Source organism: Egretta garzetta, unplaced genomic scaffold (assembly GCF_000687185.1).
Source record: "Egretta garzetta isolate BGI_Z169 unplaced genomic scaffold, ASM68718v1 scaffold339, whole genome shotgun sequence".
NCBI lineage: Eukaryota > Metazoa > Chordata > Aves > Pelecaniformes > Ardeidae > Egretta > Egretta garzetta.
Genome location: NW_009260800.1, coordinates 2,066,535 through 2,093,654, shown reverse-complemented (window position 1 = coordinate 2,093,654; position 27,120 = coordinate 2,066,535). Strand labels below are relative to the sequence as shown.

Here is a 27,120-nt window from a genome sequence, read left to right as displayed (position 1 = left end):
CATTGCGTAGTACATACTTAGGCTCCAAGTATCTCTTTTTAATCTCCATGTCCCAATTACAGAGTCACTGTCAGGATGCCAGTGACATCAGAAACTAGCATTAATTTAAAGTTAAAATGTTACAGTGAAACAGCAGCTGCCAAGATAAACTTTGACATCTTAACAGAATAAAAATAAATGAATTATTATTTCACTTCCTTAATGTACAAACAGAGGAATACACACAGCAATAAGCCTTGGCAGAACAGGAATTAATGTCACCTATGAAGGAATAACTTCATAGGTGACTTGTAGAGTCACCATTATTATTCCAAGGTCTTCATCTGAACCATGGATTTAATTCCATATTCTGCTTGTGGCTACTTTGTATTCACTACATATTCTACCACATGCACATGATCATACACTTGCACACATCTGCATTTGAATAATGTTACAGGACCTAACTTAAAAACATAAAAGCAGGAAAACATATTGTATAAACTTCAGAAAAAAAAAGATAAAAAGAAAAGGAAAAGAAGGGTAATACTTCAATCTTTATAAATGTCATTGTAACTTTCGCCTCCTTTTTGTACAGTATAGATCACAAGAGCAAAGAAAGCATTTCCAGCCACATTTTTGAATTATTTGCTTTTTGCAAGTTTCGTTCAGACCCTCAAGGGTATATTTTCAAAGTCTTGTGCCAGTTTTTGCAGTTTTGCAAGTCATATTTCTCTCTAAAATAATTTCAAAGTTGGCCTAAGAATTGATGCAATGATTTGATCATTTTGCCTTTTCTGCAGAGCTCAGCGTGTATTTCTTCCTTTTAACAAGCAATCACTTTATTACTATTCAATTTATAGATACATATTTGGGGTGGACATAGCCTGGTATTGTGCAAAGCTGCAGCTGCACAAGAAAATCGTGTGGCATGGGAGTTCACTGACCAGTGCCACGAAAAGGGTAAGACTCAGTATGACCTTCCAATAACAACGCACAGATAGGCAGACTCCTTCACAAATTTAGGAATGTTTCAGTTATGTCTACACCTTCTGATGTTTGCCACCCATGGCAAATTCTGGTGGCTTTGAAAGCATCACAGCAAAAGCAATACACAACTCAGTTTAAAAAAAATCAGCAGGGTTTTCATGGGACTGCAGAGGGCTTTTGACACCCCCCATCTGAAGAAGACCCCCAGGCTGAGCTGAGAACCTTCACTTTAGCATGCATTGAGCTGTATCACATACAGTGCATTTGATACAGCTGCACAAACACAGGGACAGAGCCTGCCCACCCTCTCCTTCTCTTCATCCCCAGTTGCTCCCTCTCAGGTAAACTGGAGCAGCTGTGTCTATGCTGCTGAGTGCCCACAGCCCAAACTAGAGAAGCAGACTTGCAAATTCTGGGCACAGATAGTTGTATACCACCTCACATGTGGCATATAGCCCTTGTCTGCCCAGAGAAAACTTCATTTCAAGCATGTGCCTCTTGTGATAGTTCAAATGCTGGGTAAGTCCCTCTGCGACTGCTGCCAAAGTGGCGAAAATACTGAACTAGGGCTCACCTCCCAGACAAGAAGCAGCCTAACCAGGTTCACAGAAAAGAACTGCTTCAGACTACGAGGTCCATGAGACACTGCAGCACTTCCAGGAGATAAAGAACAATTTCAAACTGATCCACAAATGTGTATTTGCTTCTGGTGCACCAGAGCAAAACTAAAATCCTTTGTCTCAAGTATGTGAAGACAATTTTGGCGTTTCCAGGTAGAAATATTTTTTTATATATATATCCATCAAAAATACCAATATTTCAGGTTTGTTATAACACCAGGCACATTTTGATAAACCAGACTTTGTAAAAGAAATTCTGGTTCTTGCCTGCTTTAAGTATCACCAGCTTCAAGTATCCATGAGGCATGAAAAGAACTCCTCCTGATTTTTTTTCAGCTCAGTAGTAGAGGTTTAACCATCAAGATTAAGAATATAATAAGGCCTCACTTTTGAATCTTGAGAGCAAGTGTTGTATTAGCCTCATCTAATACAAGGCTTACATTTTAAAAAATCACATCAAATCTAAGATTTAATGACTTTACTTTCAGGAGCTGGAATTAAAAAGAAATCACACAAAAAAAATCACAAGATTCACCCGACATTCCTAAGATATGGAACACTGCTATTATTAATGACTGGTGGATGAAATACTTTCCTCATCAGAAGATCACACATACTGAGCAACTGCTTCAGCATTATTGCACAGGAGTTAACTACCTGCAGTAGCGTGGACTGCAGTGCTAACAGAATTGGAGAGGCGGTATGACACAGTACAGAAAGTCTGATAGATAGCATCACACTTCTATTGTTTCTATGAACTTCTGTGTGAAATTCTTCTGTGCCTTGTTTTTCCCATTACTGAAGTAGGGAGAGCGACCCGGTGTCCTCCATGGGAGCACTGCCTTGGACACTTCAGGTAAAGGGCTATAAAACTAAGCATACTAGAGAAACCTGGCTTTGTACGTTGCCTGGACACACAGGTTGGACATGACTCTACAGCAATCTTCCCCAGCATTTCATGTTTATTCACATAGTTATAAATCCCTTTATTTGACTTTCCGCCCATTTTCCCAGTATGGAAAATCAGACTTACTGGTCTTCAGTTCCCCAGATCCCCTTGGAGAAATCTGCACTACTTTGTCTCATCTTCCATTCCTTCAGTACGAAGACCAATTTAAAGGATATTTTACAGAGAGCAGTAGTTTGACATTTTCATATTTGAGCTCCTTTAGAGCTCCTGAGCAAATACCATCATCCCAACAATTTATTACTATATGTTTCACCCAATTATTCCAAAATCTTTCTCACTAACATGTTAATTTGAGATAGCTCCTCCAGCTCATTCACCCACGGACAGCATCTGATACAGAAATCTTCCCAAGCTCCATGATACTGAGCATCAAACCAAATAATTCACCCAGCTTTTCTCCCACGGCTTTATCTTCTTTGAGCTTTCTGTTACACCCTGACCATGGTTTCTGGTTTCCCCACGGTGCATAAAGGGCTCTGTCTTCCTTCACGATGCTCTGAAGGGTTTTCCCTAGTGTATGCCACATGGTGTTTTCAGAGCCATCGACCTTTTAATTAGGCACTGAACAGAATTTCTGGCAGGGTTCATCTGCATTGTGCCTCAGTTTTCTGAAAGGAACAAAGCTGCTACTAGGTATTATGATTAGGGAAAACCTAAGCATGCTGTATTACAAGGAATATGAGAAAAAAGAAAAGTATTTTAAAGGGAAATGAAGTATTTTCCAACACACCACAAGAATTTAATCCACTATACAAACTTTAAGTCAGCATCCACATGGAAACAGTTCTCGGAGAACTTTCTAATCTGCACAATAATATACAATACTTCTCTATAGAGACAACCACTGAGGTCCTAACTAAAAAAAAAAATGCATACTTGATGTCCATAGGATTTTTTTGTACCTACAGATGGTGAATAAACCCACCTCCAAAAAAAAAAAAAAAACCAAAACCCAGATGAGAAACATAACAAACCAGAAACTGACTTAGGACTTCAGTGGGTCCCACACTGCTTTCTATTTGAAGTTTGGCATTATAAAATAATCATTCCAGGACTGCGACCTTTTGTGCCAAGTTTCAGCCTGAAGCTGAGTTATTAACTGTAAAGGGTGGAAAAGGAAGGTATTTATAATGGCTCTGGTGGTATAACCTTCATTAGAACAGTGTGGATGGAGCTGCTATCAGAAAGACTTCTAAGAAGTTGGTGGGTGAAATTATAATTTATGTCATGCAGCACCTTGAGGCAAATTTTAAAACAATTATTTGTGAATGCTACAAAGACATTATCCTACAGCATTCTCATCAATAATACAGCCCCCCAAACCGGTTCAGAAAAGGGAAAAACACCATGATTCCAATTAAAGACAATAAACTGCACAGTCTGTATTATATCTCAGGTATCCCATGAGCCTATACTCTAGAAATGCCTTTTTTCTCTCTCTGATGACAGATGTGTATTAAAATGTCCTCTTGTCTACACAAACTGTTTTTTTTTTTTTACCCAAGCTTTTTCTTTTATGGAGGATAAATAAGCAAAATTCATATTCAGCCCAGCACCTGCTGAAGCTGTCAGCTGTAGTGTTTGTCATATTTCAATCAAAGCTGAAGCCAGCCAGTCATTTTTATACTGCACAATCCCTACATACTCGAGGACCAGAATTAATGAATTAGCTATTGATTAAATTCCACTCTAGCAAATCCACCGTGGCAAATAAATGAACTACCCGGGGCACGTGTAGGCCACGGCCAGACATGTCCGGGCAATCGATCAGTAGTTAGTATTCTTTTGGGATATAAGAACAGCTGATGATAATATGACATGTAGGAAAAGGCAGTGTAGGAACAGAGTCTGTTTCTGGCTGAGCAGATTATAAAGTAGCAAGGCATTTTTGATCCTTTTGCATTCATGTGTTATGACATATTTAGTCTATATATAATAGCAGAAACATGCATAAGTGTTTGCAGTACAGACAATACAGACAAAGGCATACATAAGTTAAAGCCAAGGGCAAAAGATGAGATCCTGAATTGAGTTCTTAGCATCAAACAAGCTTTGACTATATCTGTATGTGTGACAGAAAAATAGCAAGCTTAATTCACTCTTATACAGAGACAAATGCTGAATTCAAGCAAAATGTAGGAACGATAAACAGCAAACCAAAGTCCTTAAGAGACTGGAGAAGCAAATCCATTCTGTTGGCCATTTCTGAAGGCTCAGATGCTAGATTTTTATTATGTAAAAAAGAGATTTTTTTTTCTTTTTATGAAAGAAACACTGCTACTGACAATACTCCACCAGAAGTGTAATAAAATCACAAAACAATGACATACACACAGGATGCTAATTGTTTTATTGTTGGTGTAATTCTGAAAAATGTGTTAGCAAGCTTAGTTTTAGTCTGTCTTTGGAAGATATTAACTCCCAAAGAATCACTGTATATGTTACTACTTGGCTGCTTCTGAGGACTGCAAATCTGATGCTCCCTTTACAATTAAGAAGTTTGCCCATGCCCATGGATGTAGTGGATAGGCAGACTGCAAACAGCAGTTCAAGGAGACATAGATATGCATGCCTTTTAAGATAGCTTACTAATTCTTACTGTTGTGATAGGTGACTTTTTTTTTTTTACCCACAATTATTCTGTTTCCATTATCAGCATCGCTTTGCTCCCTGGGCATTAATCATCCTCTTCTTAACTGACAGCAAAATGTGATAATTTTCATTGCTCTACACTTCTTCTCTTAACTACTTCCACTTATGCTTTATTTATTATCACAGCGCAGCGATATCCAAATGGATATGTACATTCAACCGAGGGTGAGATTTCTTCAGTTACTCTTTTGGCCAAAAACTCTAAGACAAAACCAAGCACCATGAAAAATGTTTTCAAAGTGTATACTGAATTCTTTTAAGCACCTTACTGAATTGAGAGAAGACAACCTCACATTCTGTTCCCTATTCCAGCCACAAATTGCTCCAGTATGTGAAAGCCACTTATAGGGTAGTACCTTGAGCCAATTACGTGAATCATGGGTGCTGACAGCTGCTTTGGTTCATCTTCCACAGTTGTACTCTGGGTCCCGTTGCTTCTCACGCAGGCGTATACCGTGCAGGCTTCAATCTGATGAAGAAGAACATGGGTTTCACATACTTAGCTGCAGAAATTATTCAGCTCTGCTACTTGTTTCTCTCTACTTCTCTCTTCACCCAAGATTTTATTCTTTTCTATTTAACAGATTCCATATAGCCATAAAAATACCACACCTTTGAAATAAGTATATCCACCAGAAATATACTGTATCACATTTTCCCACACCATTAAAAAAAAAAAAAAAGACTACATGCAGGTCTCTGGCACTAATTGCTGTTCTCTGTGAAATTATCACCAAGAGAGTTGCAGTGAATTTGTTTGTCTGTACGTATATGTAGAATCTGGTACACAATACTGAAAAAAAATGTACTTTGATTTGGGGCCTACAGTAAGTTTTCTACACCTACCATATATTCTGACATTAAAATAAAGATATTTTTTCCTCAGTGTTTTCTATTCCTTCACGTCTATTCTGGAAAATTAAGAGTGAAAATTGCAAACAGGAATCGTATTTGTCACTTTGTTACAAAAAATGTCACAGAAATAAAAACTCATTCCTTCACTTCTTGGGATTAAACTAAGCAGAGGTGAAGTGAAATAGCTACTGAAGGATGGTAACGTTGTTTCTGTACTGTCAGTGGAGAAGTTACTCAGAATGAAAGAGCACAAAAAAAGAAAGATAACGCAGTAAGATTACCAGTGAGATGTGCATGCATCCAAGATAATATTGTTTCCAGGATAAGAAAAAAAAGAATTAAAAGAAAAAAATATTAAGACCAGCTAATTTTGGTTTTACCTATCACATTGATGCAAATATATGTCCAGTACAAAGACTAGGAAAGCAGAACAGAAGAATAAATAACATCTCAAGCAACAGAAGGTGGCCACGGTAAATTAATATAGAGGGTCTATAAGTGAGGCAGTACACTGAATTTGCATTGTTATTGAGAAAAGACAAATGTGTTTCCAAGCGGCATTCAGAAAGTCATATGTGTATTCATGGATGGAGGTTTGCTGTTTCAGAGGGGCTGGAACATAGAAATCGGTTACAGTATGCCTGCCTGTGATGTTTATTTATGGCATGTAGTAACTAGATGCAAATTTTCAGAACAAAGTACACATGGTACTACTAAGTCCTTCTCATATATAATGCAAACCAAACCTGAACAAAACAGACAGGTACAGTTACAATTAAGTGTCAAAATGCATTTCTTGAATACATTAATACAACTTAAGGACAGAAAGATTTTTTTATTTTTTTTTTACTCTGCACACAGTATTTTGCCTTTCATTAAATATATGAACAGAGAGGCAAAGCTAGAGATAGAGAAAGGGAAAAGCAAAGAAAAAATATTGTACTTATTAACAGCATAAAAAGTACTACTGTGATTTCAGAGATCAGCTCTGCTTCCTCCTCAGAAGGATAAGGAAGAAAAAAAATGATAAAAGGATGACAAATGCAATATCATTATTTCTCTGTGCTGATATATTATGCATGCCTGATGTTTCTAAAACAATTGCAATTTTCTTTTAATGAGTAGGAGTAGAATCTTTGCCTCTTTGTAATATATGTTGAGGCTTTGCTAATGTTGTAGCACAGAGCATTTAGGGGAAAGTAAATGGAGTTTTGATGGTTTGAAAAAAGATAATGGAAACTTGTATTATGAAAAGTGTACACAGACCTAAAATATGCTGAAAATAAATTTATGCTTCGTATGTATACACACACAAATATCAGTGCAAATACATGTCCATGTATGTAAAGAAATTAATGAAACAATATTCCGCTTGGAAATAGACATACTTTATATAAAATTAAAGTATATTACAGAACCCAGAAAAGATATTCTAACCTGTATATCATATACAGTGAATGGAGACAAATCTGCTAAAATAAAGGACCCCGGCTCGCTCATTCCAGTCTTGTACTGCTTGTTATTTACATAGATAGAGTACTCTGTGACAACACCATTTGGGTTTGAAGGCGATGTCCAGATGACACGTACAGCTGTACTGTTGATGATGACAACCTCTGGAGGGAACATGCCCTCAGGCTCTAGAAATAAAGGAAGAAACTGAATAAACTCCAGCTGTCTCTGCAAAAGCACTTGTTTAACCAAATGCAGATTAGTATTTAGGTTTAGCAAAGGGTTCACTGCTTATCTGCTTTCCTCTGATGAAGTTATCACAGTCTGTAGTCTTCTGTAAATTGGCTTATTATACTCTCAGTTAGAAACCATGAGAGCTGATGGTAAAGTGCTTTATACCAGCAGCACAGTGTCAATCATCAGTAGTATGTGGCCAGTGAGATATGATGATAAATTATTCACCCATCTGCATTGCCAACATACAAACATTATTTTTATGTTTCCCCAATCCTAATCCTTCCAAAAAAAGAGAAAAATGGAGCTTTTAAAGCAAAACCTAAGACCAAAATACTTTATGTCTGGTGGAACGTGACGTTATCAGCCTCGTAGCTGAAGCACTATGAAGCAATATGCAATATTGTCATTATGCAAATGGTTTTGAATGTTGATTACTATAGGTAATGATGAAATCTACCACTTATTTTAAAAAAAAAGAAAAAAACCCCACACCTTCCTTAGCGTTAAATTACGTAATTATCTAAGCATGTCAGAAATAACCATGCAAAGACCTATTTTTGTCATAAGAACCCATCTTTACCAGTTGAAAAATTGTCCTTGTGATCGATTCTATTTTATAAACAAAAGGTGCTGACCTTTGGCATCAGAAAGGAAATGGAATCCTCACTTAAAGTGCTTTGCTAATGACCTGGAACACTTGCTTCTGAGGTAATGATATTATAATGTTTATAATGAGACTTTATAAAGCCAGAAGATTAGAAAGACCATTCTAAACACATTTTGGATTCACAATTATTTTTTTATTTTATTCCTCCCCCCGCCACTCCCCCCCGCACTTGCCCACTGGCATAGAAATGACTCATAAAGAATTTTCTTTGAGGCTGAACTTACACCCAGAGTTTCTGGTGAGTCAGGAAAGGCCCTGTGTATGACTGTCATGTCAAAAGCATATCGCTTCACAGAGCAAATCTTTTAAAAAACCGATTAATTGTTTCTAAATTCCACCATTTATTGATATGAACTCGGTTCCAAACTTAGTGCACACAGAAAGGAGTATGCAGGAGAAGATGAGAACAAACTGGGTTAATATCTGCTATTAGAGCTTTTGCTTCTGTCTCAGTGGGACCGTTTATTGATCTACCACATGATGACAACCAGCACTTAAGCATTTTAGCGTTTTAGCCCTTTTTCCTTTTATACCGGAAATTTTATAATGGCAGGATGACTGATCTCAACCCTAACAAAAATCAATCAATTTCATTCTCAGATTTTAAACCAAGCAGCATTCGCTGCTAACCAACCTCCATCTGAGGTAGTCACATGCACAACTTCACTGTTGATGCTGTGGGCTCCGTTAAAAACTTGAAAAAATATCTGATACTCTGTGTTGGGCTGCAAGTCACCTATGACCATAGAGTTTACATCAGCCTGGATCCTCAGAGATCTTCTTTCATCAGTAGAATTCAGGAAGAGGGTGTAATATGCAACATCTCCTTGCAAATCTTGTAGTGCTAAGAAAAGAAAGGAAAAACATTGGGAGATCAACTGGGAAATATTCAGTCAGCAAGTTTTTTACCAACAACATTTACTGTGAAGAGAAAAACTAATTTTATGCAGATCCCCTTACTTAAAAAAAAAAAAGCAAAGATTCCATCCAATGCCTTCAGTTTCACCCTTACAAGCAGAGATGCAGACTGCTCTTCCAAACTTGTCAAAATCGTTAACAGTTTGTCATCCTATCTAACACTGGGGAAAGCTTTCTTTCTGCAGACATCCCCACGATGACAATGGAACCTGCAGAGTAAGCAAATGAATAGGTGAAATCCACTCCTAGCAGTGGTGCACAGACCTTCCAGCTTGCCATTGTGAAAGGATGGCTTTCACCCCGGTAGGAGGAAGAGAGCAAATCAGACTGCTCTAGGGCATGAGTTTAAGGTGGAAGCCTCAAAGATTTTTCCCTTTTTGACCCTTCCCTTCAAAAACCACATCCCTACCCCACCCCCAAAGTACTGAATTCCCGTGTTAGTCCTCTAGCCATGAATAAGGGGCAAGTGCCTGTGTCTGGAATTATAGTTACATTCAACTTTACACAGATGACCTTTTGGCCATAGTGAAAACAAAAATCTACATGCTATTGTTTTAGAACAAGCATGATAGCATCATCTGCATATAAAGCTGTAGTATACTCAGAAGTGTAATATTTAGAGGGGAAAATCCCAACTCCTCACATTTCTTCCTAAAATGTGTTTTGCCCAGCACTAGCTTCCGCAGTGAAAGGAAGAAAAATAAAACAAACCAGTACAATTTTCTGGCAATGTGGGGAAGGACATTCATTGGCCTGAGCTGGTGGATAAACAAAGATCCCAAGCAAGCCTTGCTTCTCCATTTTAGTAACTCAGATATACTCTGTTATCTTATCTGTCCTTTGTCAAACATTGTAAGTTCAGACCTGATCAAATGCGACTGCATCTCCAGTAGGCATCAAGAGGAAAAGAACAATTATGACAAAAACTCTAAGCACTGATACATATTGCTTTAGATGACCTGCTGTGCCACTGAACAGGGCTCAGTGGACTGGGAAATAGCATTGATAAAAGCTAAAAGCATATTTTCAGATTTAATAGTACACAGTTTTGTCATAGAAATTCTTAATCAAGAGTGATATGTTATTTTTAAGTGGCACAGATACCAGTCCTAAATCCTTAGAAGTCAGAACCTTCAGTAGGTTTTCCAGAAAAAGAAAACTAACACAGCAACTTGCATTAAGGACTCCCAAGTTCCCAAAGAAAACGAGAAAATTACTTAAAAACTAATACTATGAAAAAAATGAAACATGGGTATACAAAAGAGTTAATATGCTTATTGCAACATAAGAAGTAACAAAATATGATAAGGTTTTCAAATAACGAATGGCCCCGTCTTGGTGTTTAACCTTTGTACTCACAAACATATATGAAGAAAATTTCTAAGGTATGAATGAAAATAAAATCAGATTGCATTACCTACATCTAGAAGGTCAGGGGTTTAGATTACTAAGGTAATGAAACTTCAGTGAGCTGCTTCAAATCTATTACATTTGTCAGTTTTTATAAGCATGCTTACTTCAGGCATGCAATTATAAAATAAAGAGACTACATTTGTTGCAATTCAGCACCCAGTCCTTATAAAATCATTTGCATGTAAGTCATGAAAAAATTCCCCATTGCTGTATTAGCAAACCAACTAGAGAAATTGGCTAAATTCATTTTAAGGAGGAGAGCAAAAAGAGAGAGAAAGAGGATCCTCTCATCCTGACGGAAAGTATATGTAAATTTTCATACAAAGAGATGAAATATACCACAAAGACAACAGGATTTTGTGCACTACTGCTTTATAGATTTCTCATAAGTTTGCATTAACTATTTCTTAACTTTCACTATTGTCATTCTGCAGAAATAGCATACAATAAATACAAACATGACTGAGAAATAGCAAAATGTGCATATTTTTTTTCCCTCTTTCTTTCCTCTACTTTCAAGGACTCCTAGGGATATTATAAATCAAGACAAGGACTGTGTTTTCTATGAGAGCAAGGCAGACCAACATAAGCGATGGCAGGTTAACATCTAGTTACTGGAATAAATACTAAGCACACTTACTTGGTTTTGACCATTCCACTTCTACAGCAGTATGATTAACAGCACGTGCAATGAGGATACTGCCTTTCTCTGGTAAGCCCGCTAATGTAGTAGCTATCACTTCTTCACTTGATGTATATCCTACCTCGTTGTGCACTATGAGCTTGTATTCGTATGTTGTGTACCTAAGACATTTTAAAAAATAATTAAACGGAACGAAAAACACAGATGTAGAAAATATTTGCTGTAAACCTTCTGCCTGTGCCAAAGTTTTGCTGTTTCTTTCCTCCTTCTCCAACAAGTGCAGCTGCGTGGCTTGCACCAATGAAGACTCTGTAAGAGGTGTCTATTTTTTTGAAATAATTCAGCACCATTAACATGGTAACAAAAATAAAACACGTTATTTCACTTCTTCATAGTTGTAGCTTCTGAGGTGTTGAGAGATTATAGCTCAATTCAATATGTAATTACAGCAGTGGCAACCTGCCAAAATTTGGATCAGAATTTAATCAAATGAGGCTTTTTTCCTCTTTTGGGAAACCCATTGATTTTAACTTGCAGAGTCTCATTTGTAAAAGTGATTCACCACGCAGCCAGAACTCTCTCACTACAAAAACATCCAAAAAAAGTGCCTAGGAATGCAAACTCATTTAATAAAGTAATTTTCTTCAGAACTGTGTATATTCAACTTACACAGTTTTATTAAATACTTCATGTATATTTAGTAAATCAAGTGGCTGTCACTCCTTAATTTCTTCTCTATATCAAATGGCAGAGTAATGTATTTTAAGTAGGATTTCATAATATTAAAATTAATTCCATCATAAAAAGCTCCCCCTCCCCCCCGAAACACAGGATCATCTTGTTCAAATTTTCACTGAAGCTGCAGCACTTTGGGATAGCTGTCTACAAACACAATAAAGGAACAGACAGTAAATGCCTAATATTTAGATTACAAAATGAAAAGTCACTCACATTGCATATTTACTCTTTTCTTTTTTACTGCTTTACTATAGCACCTTATATTATGCAACCACCCAGTCTGATTTTCAAAAGAGCTAAGCTATAGTGGTCCCACGGAGAAGAAAGCAAACTAATGGGAGCTCACTAGCGCCAACTGTAATGATAAGCGTCGTAGAACAGTGACAACTTATGTCCCTCTTTGCACTTTCTGTTGCTTGCAAACATGTAGTATTCTCTTGGACATTGCAGCACAGGCGCAATCAAAGATGAATGGAATCTGTTGTCTTGCAATTTAGTGATGAGAATTTGAGATTCATTTTTTGATCCATATCTCCAACAATGAAAGTAAAAGAAGTTTGGCTTAGCCTACTAGAAATGCAAAAGCCATCTGAAAAAAAATGTTGTGAAAATAGACTTCTAGCAGGAATAAAATAAAAAAAACCCACTAATTCAGAAACATGGTTAAAACAGGACAAAAATGAAAATAGATGCTGATATAGGGATTTTCTTTCTGTGAAAAATAAGGCTTGCATCTCTCTGCAGCATCTTGTCTCCAGCCACGCATTCATCCTGAGTTGTTGACTGCAAAAACACAGCTGCAGATTGCAGAACCCTCCTCAAAAGAAGTGTTCAGGTGTATGCGAGGGTTAGGCACACTTTTCTGGCCATAGCTCATTCAACCCAAAAGGTCATTGTGCCTAACGACTTGTCACTGAGACCCCGTCAGAATTTATTGCCCCTTCTGAATTGCTAACATAACTGCTATGCACATCAGTGGGGCTGAAATGAGCTAAGCTAAACCCAAAGGAAACTGTATTTAGAATTTCAAGCACAGTTTAAGAAAGAAATGGACGCTTGGGCAGGACTGGGTAAAAGAACAGCTCCATGATCAGTTATTGCAATGGATGAAAATGAGCAGTGACTGTCAGCAAGCAGGCAGTGACAAGCCAGAGGCAGGAGCCCTTGCCTTGGTTTGGTCTGTACAGCAGCCTGGAGCAGAGGTCACATTCTGCTGGTTCACGTCATGCTCAGGAGGGATGGTCACACGGCTTTTATCAAAGTAAGTAGAAGCAATGTACAGATATCTGAGGGGCAATGACTGACAGGCAGTCCTCATAAAGCACACCAGCACAGAGAAAACACGCATCCTGAAACCATCCATGAATGTTTTCCCAAGACTTTGCCAACAAAAAACCAATGCAGAATCCATGTTGAATCTTCCATTACAGGTTGTTAATGTGTGCATTTGCTTGTCTTAAGGGTGGTAGCCTTGACTTTGAGGCACGGAAACTAAGGTTGATCAAGAGCGAATGCCTTGTTCTAAACCACACAGTAGTCTCTGACATACTGAGAAACAGAACCCACCCTCCATTTCCCAACTCTCAACACTCTGCATTTAACTGTAATGAAGCTAACACAAAGCTGCCCTTAAATTAGATCTGCTGAGAGTGCGATAAATACTCTTCTTGCCTTTGGAGATATTAAAGCAATTGTTAATTTGCATTTTAAAACCAGGTAAGAGAAAACAATGCCGAAACCACGTTTCATGTTTCCCAGCTAGCACTTCTCAAACATTCATTCCGCCTGTGCTATGACTTTGCCAACACACAAGTATAGATCATATATACGCATAAATATAAATGGTTTGATTGCACGAGCATATCAATGCTAAAATTTCACAAGATCTTTCTTTTCTTTTTTTTTCAGAGCAAAACAATATATGACTCAAGAATGACAGACTAATAATAAATCCCTGCATATTAGAATGATTAACACCAAAGATGATGACAAAAATATTTCATTACATAATTAATATGTTCACTACATAAAGACACAAGAAATACTTTGAACTATTAAACATACACTATACAAAATGCCAGCATTTGTTTTTATAGTTTTTGTAATCTCACCTGCTAAGACCCTTATCTTCATAAAACCACTGAGTTCCTGAGTAAATATTGTGCCACAGATTTAAATCTTCAGGGGGATTTGATGCAAGTGGTTGCTGGATTTTACGTCTCAGGAGCTCATATCTAACACAAAAGACAAGCAGAACACCAGGATTATCTCAACTAATGTTATTACACAAAAAAAAATCAGCCTTTTTTTTTAAAGCCACACATTATTTTGTTTTTACAGCTGTAAACTTTCTGAGATAAACATTATTTTTAATGTTTCATGATTTAAAACATTCAATCACTTAAAAAAAGACTACTTTGAAAATGGAAAATGAAGCACTTATATTTAAAATAATGAGTTTATTTAATGATTTACAGATTTTAAACTTGTGGAAATGCTATGAAGATCAAGTCTAAATAGCCCAGTATCCGTGTCTCATACCGACTTGACTGATGCCATCTGATATGCACAGACTGCTACAGAATATGAAATGACAATGTGTCTCTCTGGAAAATGTGCTGAAACATATAACATTGCTATCACTATTTTACCGGTAGTAGCAATTTCAGTGTGCATTTGTGTGTAACGTGTGTTTGCAAATTACCACAGTGTAAAATATGGGTGTAGAAGGAGTTAACTGTTCCATCTGTAGACCTCAGTAAGGCATCTTTCTATTTGGGTAGACATTCATGATGTGAGCTTGAAAGAAAGACCAAACTATTTCATCCTGGTTTTAATGGGTATCTGAAGGTATATTCCTGTCTGTTCCAAACAGCAGGTCAGCTAAAACCCATCTTTCATCGGGTCAGCCACAAGACTGCCTGATCCAGACAACGTACCTTCCACCCACTTTCTATCACTCACTCATCGTCATCTTTTATGCAAAATCTTTATGGAATTTATCAAAAATTAAATGACTTCATGCCTACACAAACTAAAGGGGATAACATATCATGCACTTCCTAATCATTCCATGGATTACACAGAAAAATATACTCTAAATGAAACAAAACTATATAGAGTTGTTCAAAATCTTTAGGATTATTATTCTTTATTACATTTCCCAGGAGTTTTTTAATAGGACTTTTGTTTCAGTTTGATGGTTCTTTTTTAAGGCACCAGATGTTTGCATACTTTCTCCCAATTATAGAACCACTCCGGAGTTGCTTTCAATGATGAGCTGCAGTTTTAAACAAACTACAGTTCCGATAGTGTTTCCAGTGATGCCCAGCAAAGTAGGGTCATATACACATACATATTCACTTCAATACACAACTTGGTTCTCTAAAGTGCTGAGCTGCTCTGTATTATCCTTTCCCTGTCCCTCCTTTTTGGAAAGGTGCTACTGTTAAATTCCAGCCAAAAGCATATGGATACTCAGGCAGATCTTAAAGACTCTCACTTTAAGCACTTATTTGTGAAAATGTTTCCTTCTGTTTTTAAGCATGCTGCAAAACGTCTTGGTGTGGGTCACCACCCGGTTGCAATGATCTCTCTGACCACGGGCTTCACATGTAATTTGACATTTATCTTTTCTAGGTTAAGAACAGCTGCAGTCTGATGAGGAAATGTTGGACAACAATGCCATTCCAGATTTGAGACCCTGAATTAAGAGGGTATTTAATAGGTACTGCATACAATGATTTTACATTGCTTCAAAACCAGAAATCAACTGAGAAGCTCTCTTACAAGAGAGCTGAGCCTTCCTATGCTCCATGGCAGCTAGGACGAGCATGAGTGAGTTGCAATAACTTTCACTCTTGAGTTTGGGCAATAATCCTCAACAGGTACAAATAAGCATTGCGCAACTGACCTTAGTGACGCCAAACCAAATTATGGCATAAATTGGGATTATAAGGCCAGAAATTAAATAATAAAAACTAATTAAACTCCAACTCATCAAAAACATTCAGATGACTTTATACCCCAAGAACAACTCTCACATGAGTGGTTCATCAGTGTCAACGGAAACCAAAGACAGATCATTACAGTTTTATTAGGAACAGTCCTGGCATATTCTGTCCAATATATTTCATGAATGGTGATCATGTGTAAATCACCCCCACTGGCAGCTGCTGCTGCTGCTCTGCTTGCTGAAGACTTCTTGCTCCATCATGCTGTACAGAGCAGCTGCTTCAGTGGTTGCTCTTGTTGAGGGCAGCATGGCACACCATGAAGGAAATGAAGTCTGCAGATGTAGGTTGTGCTGAATTACTTCAATAATCTATGGTAAAATGGTCATGTTGTTAACCCCAGAATAACGGACACTGCTTTTCAAAAACTTCAGATTTTACTGTAGAGCAATCATCATTTCATTCAGTTGTAGTGGGCCCTAATTAAGCCTGAAGAAAGAGTCAAGCTACTGTGCTGTAATAACATACGCAACCGAAACAGCATTACATGATAATTATTGAACCCATCAGTGCACCTAGAAGAGAGCTACTAACCAGAACATATGGAGTACAGAGATATAATTCCATGCACAATGTTTTCCAATATGTTAAAGCATTAGAATGAAAGATTTCTTTGACATTTTTTATTGTGTATGTATAAAGATATATTTGTCTTTATACATGTCTCCATGCACTCAAATACATTTTTTTATGTATACATGCGCATACATACACACACTCAGTAATAAATAGATTCAAATCAAGATCCTTCCAGACAAATCATTCCAGACAAATCTCAGAAGAGATACCTTTCTCTAGTTCCTGTGGTGAAATCCAGCTGGCTATACGCAGCACTTCCTTGCATTTCCAAATTTTTGGCTCTGCCACCAAACTTGTAGTATTTTAACTTCCATTTTTTTCTCGCATGCTCTCTCATTTCCGATTTATTGATCAGTTAATTTTTGAAGGTTATTTCATGTCATCACACTACCATGGTCACTTTCTCTTTTTGTAGAATAATCCCCACAGAGTATTGAGACTATTGGATGTGTTAAATATTTATGTTCACAGAGATATCATACTTTTCTTGTCACTTTTTTGGTGGAACATGGTGCCTGAAACTAACCACCAAAACATGGCTGATGCTGCAGCCAAAAGCAGTTATGACTTCGCAAATATACTGTGCTTGCTCCTTCTGTCTCTTCAGACAGCATCAAAAGACTCAGAGCCTTCCCAAATGCATTCTGCAAAGTAAATGCCATGGTATAGACACCAGATTTGCTTTTAATAATCCTGACTCCTCATAAGTTCAAAACAATTCAAAGCTCACCCTGCTATCTGCTTCTAAACATACCCACTTTCCATGAGTCCACTCATGGACTCCTGAACCCCAAAGAGGAGCTTGGAAAGGTCAGAAATGAAGACACCACATCATAAAGCTTGCATTGCCCAGAATTTTCTGAGTCAGATTAAAGTAAGGAGAAGAAAACTGCCATCTCAGTTACAATTAAAATCTTACCTCAGATGAGGACCATTTGGCCTCAGCGGTGGTTGCCAAGAAATAGCAATAAAGGACTCACTGATTGGAGTAACAGACAATGGACTAACACTCTGAGGAACTGCTGAAGGTGTAGTCACGCTGGTAGGCAAACTCTCTGTGCAGCCTCCTAGAAATCCATCGCCTCCAGAACAAGCTATTACAGTGATTGAGTAGTTTGTATAGGGTGTAAGGTTAGTCACCAAATGACTTAACGTTGACGAAGTACTCCCAGGAATGACAATTCGTGGATCAGGCATGCGAATCTCATAGTTAAGGATTTCACCATTCTGTATCAGAGGAGGTTTCCATGAGACCTGAAGGAGGATGAAAAAAAAAAAATGGTAAAACAACAGAAGTCTTTCAGTCAGAATGCAGAAGACACAATGTGCTACAAATGAACACAAGTGTGATCTCAAGATGCGTTTTTCCTTCTTCATCACAACAGACTTTGTGTATAACCTTTCCCAGGTAACCGAAATTTGATTTTTTAAAAGTGCATCAGTTAAAAATCTAACCTCCTTTAATTTTAGTGAGAGTCGCAGTAACAGTTGTAACTGTTGAAAAATCTACTATTTCACTTCGCCATTAAAATGTGAATGCTCCACTTCACTCAAAATTCTGTGAGATGTTCAGATGCATTAGCAAAAGTACACTAATTATCATAAAGATCACTAACTCTTATGGTGTATTGCCTGGTGTGCTCATCTGTTAGTGGCAGGTAAAAAGAAACCTTATTTTGTGTTGCACAGTTTTCAGGAATGTGTAACTGCCTTAAGCTCCCACGAGAAACAAGATTCGTCTGCACTCTGTATATCATGAAATATGCAGGTTTTCCCTTTTATTTTTAAGTAATAAATCACACCGTTAAGTATCAGACAAGAAACATGCACAATTTTCCCTTATTAGAATTATAAAATCAAGCTGAGAAAAATCCATCACAAAAAATTGGAAATTACATACATAATTCATTTTATATATACACATACTGCTACACTTATTGTGGTTTTACTCTAACTAAACTGAGATTTCTTTTAAGTTTTTTCTTTTTTTTAAGTATATTATTCTATATATTTATTCTTACCAGCTTCAGTGAGGATTCACACTCAAATCATTGCACCATAAAGTGCAAGGATGTTCTCAATTCTTTTTTAAGGCTTTTTGCCACAGTATCAATGACAGAGGGGACTTGAGACTGACACAGTGAGGACATGTAACTGTATTAAGAATCTCGAAGTTTCATAAAGGCAAAGAGCATCTATCAATCCTTCCTCCCCTAGAAGTCCCAGTGTAGGAAACAGAAAAGCTTTGCTTTGCTCATCCCTGGGACTGTTTCCCTTGCCATTGACCCACTCGTCTATAATAACTGCTGTCTCTTTTCCTCCCAGGCATGGGATAATTAAGGACCGAATCCAACATTGCAAAGGACACAGAAATGGAGAAAACCTGGATGAAGGTACGTCAGAATACTTTATTTTAAGTTGAACTTTTTCCTTAATTCTCTCCAGCCTCTAAAGTAAGTATCTTTAAAAAGGTATATGCACAATTACACACGGCCATGGAAACAGAGAAGCTTGATTTATAAAATGATTTTTAAAGGACCTTTGGGGATTAGGGAATGTTATATCTTAGGTACAGAAGGACCTCTTAGGCTGTCAGACTTGTAAGAAACCTGGCAGCAAAGTACTGGAGAAAGCTGAAGGATTTTGATAACAGAATCTGGAATACTATTAAACAGAGAATTAGGAACCGGGTGATCTTGAGTAAAGAACAGCACAAACAAGATTATTGGTGCTCACATAGGAAAGGCTTAGCTCTGGCTAATTATCAAATGCTATATTCAGATTTCTGTTACTTCTGGCCCCAAATCACAATCAAACAAAGAAAGAAAATTCTATTGATAATACAATGCAAAATTTCACGGAGGGTAGGAATCAATTCTGCACCATTCTCACAGACATTGAGCAAAACTACTCATGAAGTAGTTCATGTGATCTAGCTGTAAGCTTAGGAAGCAGAGAAGAATGGATGATTAGCACAGACAACAGAAAATGTTGTTTTTAAGTGCAGGTAGAAAGCATTCAGGTCAGCAAACTTCAGGTGAAATTTCCAATCCCAATGTTTTTTGTTGCTACCATACTGCGCACAGTGGATGCACTGTAAATGTCACATGGAAGAGGGTATGGTGGTGCGTGTGTCATTCCTCCCCACCCCGCCCCAGTCTTTTTCTCTCTTCAACCACTTTACAACCTCAGGAATTCCTGCCAGACTGCAGCCTTTGCGTAGTGAGTTGGTCAGTTAAGTACCCCTTAATTGTACCAGAAACTCCTACGTGGCTGAGGTGGGAAAGGCACTGCACTTTTTAGAAACACCAGTTGACTGGTCAAGGCAGGGGACAGAACAAGGAACTATCAGTTATGCCCTGACAGCCTTGAAGCATCCCTCACCTGGGTCGCAACCAAGCGGAGCGGTACCGTGGTCACAACCCAAGAGAAACGGTACTATCTCCAGCTGCATTGTGGTCAAGATGACAGTTTACAAATTACTAAAGCCAATCATCTCATGACCCTATAGAACAGCGGCTCAGAGTGAGGCCCTTTGAGCTCTCCTGGACTGCAGTGGGCTGTGACCAGCACCTTGCTCCGAGTGGGACACCTCTCAGAGCTCGCGAACTCTAAAGTTGGCTAAAGTCGGAGGCCCATTGCCGAAGACCAACAGTGGAGCCCGGGCTGAAGCCTTTCACTCCTTGAGGCTCAACCCTCACCTGCTGAGAAACGCCAAGACATTTGACATGAGTATTTCACTGAACTCAAGGGGAATTTTTAGTGGGTATACCCATATATATATATCTATATGGATATAATCATGTTTGTGTGTCTATACATGTGTGAATCAATTTAAGTAATCTGTAGATGTGTGATTTAATTACTAACTCTGTGAATGTTAATATAGTCAATGATCAAGTGCTGCTAAAAATCTTGTGGTCCACCTTAAAACTGTGAATAAACCTTAGACTGCTGCTAGACACATATTATACTTAGACATAAACCGTTGACCAAGCCTGAGACTAAGATTGGACCTAGCTGCAGCTAGACTCCTCTCTGAGCAGAAGTTGAGAAAGCAAGGGGGTCTACTCTGAACCTCATGATTCAATGGGAGGGTCCTCCTTATCCTCTGCATCCACGACCTCTCTGTGGATCATTCTAACTTGACTGTAACTTGATTTCCTTTGTGTACTTCCATGCAGTAATAGAGTGAACGTTGAATCTTTAACCAAGTTGCTGTTTTGATTAATTTTGTCGAATCACTTTGTTAATTGACTGATGATTGAGTGCTGTTAAAATACCACAATCAAATCCTGTGGTTTGCCGTAAAGGCACAAATAAGTTCTAAACCACTACTGAATCAAACTGTATAAAGACATTCATTCACAGAAAACTGGTGTAGCGAGCAGGATTTGCAACAGGATTCACAAATTCATTCGCGACAGAGGGGACTGTGCATGGTTTGCTTTTATTTTCAGGGATGTACCTTTGAAGTTGCCAGAAGACATACTACAAGCAAAACACACGTTTCTGCAATCATAATTATGGTTTTCTTTTTTTTGAGGTGTAGCACCTATCCTGAAATTCTGCCTCAGTGAAGTATGACTAAAGATAATATATTTGAGGTCTTTTTTAGGTGTATTAATACAGTAAATCTGTCATTATCAGTGAAAAAACCCCACTATTACTGGTTACTTAATGCAAGGTGGCTTCTAATAAAAGTATTCTATGTCAAATACTTTTGAAAGTTCCTGCTACTGCCCTCTCAGAAGAGAAAAGTGTCTAAAATTGTGCAAACCCTTGTTTTAATTTCTGGAAGAGAAGAGGAGTTATTTTTTAATTACATTACATTTTAGATGCCTAACTTATGTCTAAAACTACAAAATTACTCTAATGGAACTTGCACAAGCTTCACCATATACTGTAACCCCTTCACATAAAGGAACAGATTAATAACACGGGCAGGAGAACAGATGCTGCTCTGGAACCTCACCTCCTGAGTTTTATACAGCATGTGCAGTAGCTGGTAAAACTTGAAAAAACTCGCAGGTGTTACTTCACAACATTGGCTGTGCACTAGCAGGTAAAATACCTCATACTGTACATAACATAGATGCTTTATCTTTTTTTTTTTTTTTTTCCTACAAGAAATGAAAACCAGGCTGAACAAAAAGAATATTCAGTCAGCAGCATGACACAGGAGGCAACTTATTTTTGTCCGGGCACGGATATCTCACGCAAAGACACGTAGATCAGTTATCGCTTTGGTTAGTATTTTTTTTAACTAGATAAAGGGATGACCAAGGATACTGACAGTCACTGCTGTGTCACTTGGCCTGCTTTGAATTACATATGTCACCTGGGAATGACAGAACATGCAGTCTCTGACAAACCTCTCTTGTCAAGAGGCAAGGGACCGCCTGACCCATACAGAATAAACGAAGATGATAGAACCAGCCTGGTTAACAGACATGTGGCACTACTGGACTTCTCCACTTTGATGTGCCAAGGTTTGAGGTAAGAGCTTGGCAATGCATGAAAGCAGGAAAGCTCACTAGACAGGCTGTGTTGGAAGCAGTAACAGTTTGTTCATTGATTTGAAGCTCAGCACTGAGACCATGAAAGAGGATGCCCATGAGGAAGAGAGAATAAGGTAACTACTGGGAGAGATTAACTGATTCAATGTAATGACTCTGGAAGCTGTCATTTAAAGATCAAAGCACCTTATTTTCTCCACCACAAAATTTAAAGAGACAGAAATTAGCCATTTTCCCCCCATTAAACAGTTATAACCTTGGAATTTTTTTTATTTTTTTTTGACAGCAGTTGGAACCCTGCAATTTAATTCTGAGCTACGTGACGAGGGGCATTGGCACATGAGTAACTATTTTACTAGTTCAGGCCTGGCTTCAACAGTTAGCTTTTAAATCAGCGTGTTTGGCTCCATTTTATTCTCATTCCTCCTAGCTGCTGCTTGCAAAATCTACAAACAGATTGTTATAAATACACTACTAAGAGCTTTTCAATGTTGGTCTCAAAGCACGTTGTAAGTCTCAAATTGCAGGTATTATTATTCCAGTTTTACAGATGAAAAGACTAAATCCCAGACTAAGTCATGTATCAGAAAGAACCAAAACTGAAAACAAAGACCTGCTACCCTGATTCTGCATTCCAACCACTGGACTATAGTCCTCTGCCAACCCCCAGACTCCCCAAAAGTAGTTGGGAGATGAATTTCCTCATGAGTTCTTATCTGTCTTAACAGAAATTATAGTGGGATTCAGTCAAGAGCCAGTATCACACCAGAAAAGCAAATCCTGACAGAGGTCACTGATAATTGCTCTCATACACTTTGCACATGAATTACATGCAACTTCAGCAAGCAGAAGAATGGCACAATTGAGTTCACAGTAACAGATTGCTATTACAAAAACTTCTAGAAGCACTTAGGTTGAGTAGTGGAAAAAGAGAAAGAACATTTATTTATGATCCTAAACACCTACTACAGTAAAGTGTTTAAGCTATATCAAAGGCAGGGGGATAATGCTGATGAAACCCTGATTAGTTCACCCCACTGTATGATCTGTGCCAAATGAGCAAGCTGTGCAAGAAATCACAGTCCTAAAATGTGGAAAACCTCTAGCGTGCAAGTTAAGGTTGTTCCTATGGGTGTTGGAGTATCCTAAGTCGCTCAAGCAGCACTTATGTGGCAAATAAACCAAGGTCTCACTGACCTTAGCAGCATTACAAGGCAATCTTCACACAAGGATTGATCACTCCTAAACAATTTCCCCAATGCACCAGGCATACCTGCATAAAACTGGAAGTGTTGTGAATAAAGACCAAACTCTTTTTTTTTTTTTTTTTCCCCCTCTTCCCTGCACAAAGCTGCTATGTGGTCTTATTGCACCTACCTTCAGTGTAGAAGGCCTAGGTATCAGGGTTGTTTGTATTACCAAAATTATGTTCTTAGGCAACTGCAGCCTGAAGCATTTTGAGAATAAAATAGCAACAGGGGGGTTTAAACTGGAAGAGAGGAAGGGTCTTCACAGCTTCATTCTCTATCACACAGTGACCTGCAGAGGTAAATCACTGAAGGATCACCTCCCTGGTTAGTCACAGACTTCAGTGACCATGGAGTTATTACCATTGCATCCAACGTTCTGTAGTCAGAAGCAACTTCACAGGACAGCAAACATTAATGTGTGAGACAAAAACCAACTCCAGAACATGCGCCTATAATTGCAATTCCATAGGAAATGGGAAGTGGATAAAGAAAATACATTCCTTTTCATGGATGATGCTCAAACTCTAACTACAGGGTATATTGCTTTAAGTGTGTCAGTGGTATCCATTCCATACGGCTGAAATATTTCTCCCACGTATTTTAGTCTCAGCCTATTTACAAAACAACAGGCATTTAGCAGTCCACTGTCCAGCTTCTGAACTAATCAAGAAGACAGCTGTAAAGACAGAGCCTTGTTTATTTGTGTTTACTCACTTGCATGTGCAATGTAGTAGTCAAATTTGAGAAATAGCTACTAGAAAATTTTATCGCTCTGTACCAATAAATGAGAATGGAAGGAAAGATTGCAGACTGCAACTTTTGAAGATCCTGTGGGCGGCAAACTGATGACATTGTTCAATCTGTAGGGTGGAATGCCAGCTCGCTCTGCTGCAGCTTCTTCTATACAACGAAAAGAATGGCAAGTGAACTGTAAATGAAATGATTGTCATCTCCGAGGGTAACAACAAACATGAATGACAATGGAATTAAAAAGCCTACAACCCTTCCTCAGTCAGAGAAGTCATGAGTAAATACTTATGAAAAAGAAATAATCCATAGAAAATTAATGACAATATTAAATCAATATGCAAGGAGAGAAATTAGAAAGAAGAATCACAGTTTGGTGATAAGAATCACCATGGCCCTTCATTTCTAGCAGGCAACATATATAACATGAAATAATAATAAATTTTCATTGTTCTCATTTTGCCCCTAATCAAGCTGCAGGAAGTGTCTGTAACTGATGTTATCATGAAGGAATAGCATGGCACAAGAAATATATGTCCGTAAGGTACTTACTTCATCCAGCCAGGATGAAGCCATTCTCTTACAACCTATCTAAGCACCAAAAAGAAAGAAATTTCCTTTCCCCTCAAGAGAAACATCAAGATTAAGTACAGCTGATGCCAACTTCTATCTTGAGAAAGAAGCTATGCAAAGAATGACAGGAGAGTGGCTGCAGCTTCTTGTCTTATCAATGGTCCAGTTAGTGGCACTGGCCAGCAAAGGGAGAGCAATACAGGCAAATGTGCCACAGCAAGTCTCCAATTAATCCAATAACCAAGACCTCCTCTGTCTTCCCCAGGCCAACGCCCTCAGAGGACAGCCACAGCAGCAAAAGGGAAGCTTTCTTATTGAAAGTTAAATGGCCAAAGTTGGAGAATTTGCATACTGCAGTTCATTTAGTTCAGCGTAGCCAGCCACATAATGCTTTTTCTACACAAAGAACTCCTTGAAATAATTATTCACTGTGTAAACCAGCCTCTTTCTCAAGCCGCTCAACCTAGCTACGTTCCCGAATGTCATATCAGTGCGAAGTATGAGATTGAAGCAGCACAGCAATTGCAACCCTCACAAGAAAAGGAAACAATTTCTTTTATACTTCTGTACATTAGGGTATAGCAAATCTTGTGTAACAGGAATAATGTTCATGGCATTGGCATATACTAAATAAACGGCTTTTGCAGTTGCTGAATACCTCCACTTCACTTTGGCATTTAATCAGCCACAAAAGCAGTTTATTGCACAGTATACTCCGCTACCATGAACATTATCAATTCAGCAAATATTAAAAAATATCATGCAGGTGTCACAGAAATGGGTACTTTAAAAATTATTGACAGCTTTACACTTTCTGTTGCACAAAAGAAAGCGAGCTAAATGTTATGGAGAGATATCGGTCCGTTCTGATTAAAATTAAATGTTAAAGGAGCACATACACATCAGAAATGTTTATGCCAAGAGTGACCTGCTGTGCTGATATTTTCCTCCTTGCAGACTGAAAGCTTTGGTCTATGAAAATAAGCTGTATACTCAAGTGAGTACTATCCTGGAGAACTTTGAATGCTCCACATCCTCAAATCATTTATATTGATTCCATGACTAAATAAAGGAATGGAAATATGTTTCTCTTTTTTTGTAAATTCTCTCTGTTTTCAGTAGAAGCAAATATTTGCACTCATGGTTTAGGGATTGGTTGCACTGACAGCTGAAAGCCTCTATTGATTTGCAACCGTGGCTCGGTAAAGGAGCCTCTCGCTAATCTTTCCCAGAGTGCCTTTCCAATACTTTCCGCTCTAACCTGGAAGGACAGCTCTCTCTAGGGCAAGAGGTAATTAAAATCTCCCTCCCAAAGAGACAGCTTGTTTTCCATTCTCTGCTTAAGAGTTACCATTATAGACACCGAATAAGATGAGAGCATTGTATGGCACTAGCAGATTCCACAAATTTGATTTGAACCCTACATAAGTGATATATGCGCTGCAGGTGTGGTGGGCTTGATCTGCTCGAGCGGGAAAGTATGCCGTTCTGGGCCTCTCATCAGAGTTTAAAGGCACCAGTGTAAAGCAATCCCAAACCAGATCCATCCTATTTCCTCACAGGAAAACTTCTTGACCACTGAGTTGCAATCCTTGCACAATACTTCACAGTCATTCTGCCCATGCAACTAGCGTACTTCTGGGGTGAAGTTTTGCAGAGCAGCTATTCAGATCTACACCCTAGTTTGAAAGAGAAGGGCAACCCCCCCAAATGTTTTTAAAACAGGTGATACCTTGTTCTTCTTGTAATCTCCTAGTACAGAACAGTCACACGGGCCACAAGACAGCCTCCGTGCCACGGCACAGCCCACTGGGTGGTCTCAGGGTCTTACTACTCTGATGTGAACTTGCCATAAAATTGAAGAGAAGGAAACAATACCACCACTAGCGAGCTAATCCATTTGACAGACCTGTAAGAAGACTAACAAGCAAGATGAAATCCCAGCCACTTCCTCTGGTGCTGCCGTCTGCAAACAAGCAGAAGGCGAGAAAACCACTGGGTGCAGCAAGCCTTGTCCAGTTATGAAGTGCAATGAGCTCTTCTGCACCTTTAACTTCATTTCGATTTTTTGAAGATATAATAAATAATAACCAAAAAAAGAGTAATAAAAGCTAAAAAAAAAAATATAATCTCTTGCTGTCCTGCACAAGAAAGAGAAATTTTAACATTTTTAAGAAGTCTTAGAATCTTAGACATCTGAAGCAAAGTAATGTCTCAGCCATGGAATATGCTCTGCATAGGAACTGCACCAAGTATTCACAACTCTCCCCCAATTATAAAGACTATAAAATTAAACAACACTAAG

At 38.3% G+C, this 27,120-nt stretch overlaps 1 protein-coding gene across 1 annotated transcript in view; it reads right to left on the bottom strand.

Annotated features, from left to right (window-relative positions):
- USH2A (usherin) overlaps window positions 1–27,120 on the bottom strand; it is a 407,979-nt gene that overhangs the window by 105,884 nt on the left and 274,975 nt on the right. The window contains 6 exon segments of the mRNA XM_009646839.1: window positions 5,568–5,680; window positions 7,504–7,706; window positions 9,057–9,266; window positions 11,394–11,557; window positions 14,246–14,368; window positions 17,646–17,980. Of these exon segments, the coding sequence (XP_009645134.1) occupies window positions 5,568–5,680; window positions 7,504–7,706; window positions 9,057–9,266; window positions 11,394–11,557; window positions 14,246–14,368; window positions 17,646–17,980 (1,148 nt within the window).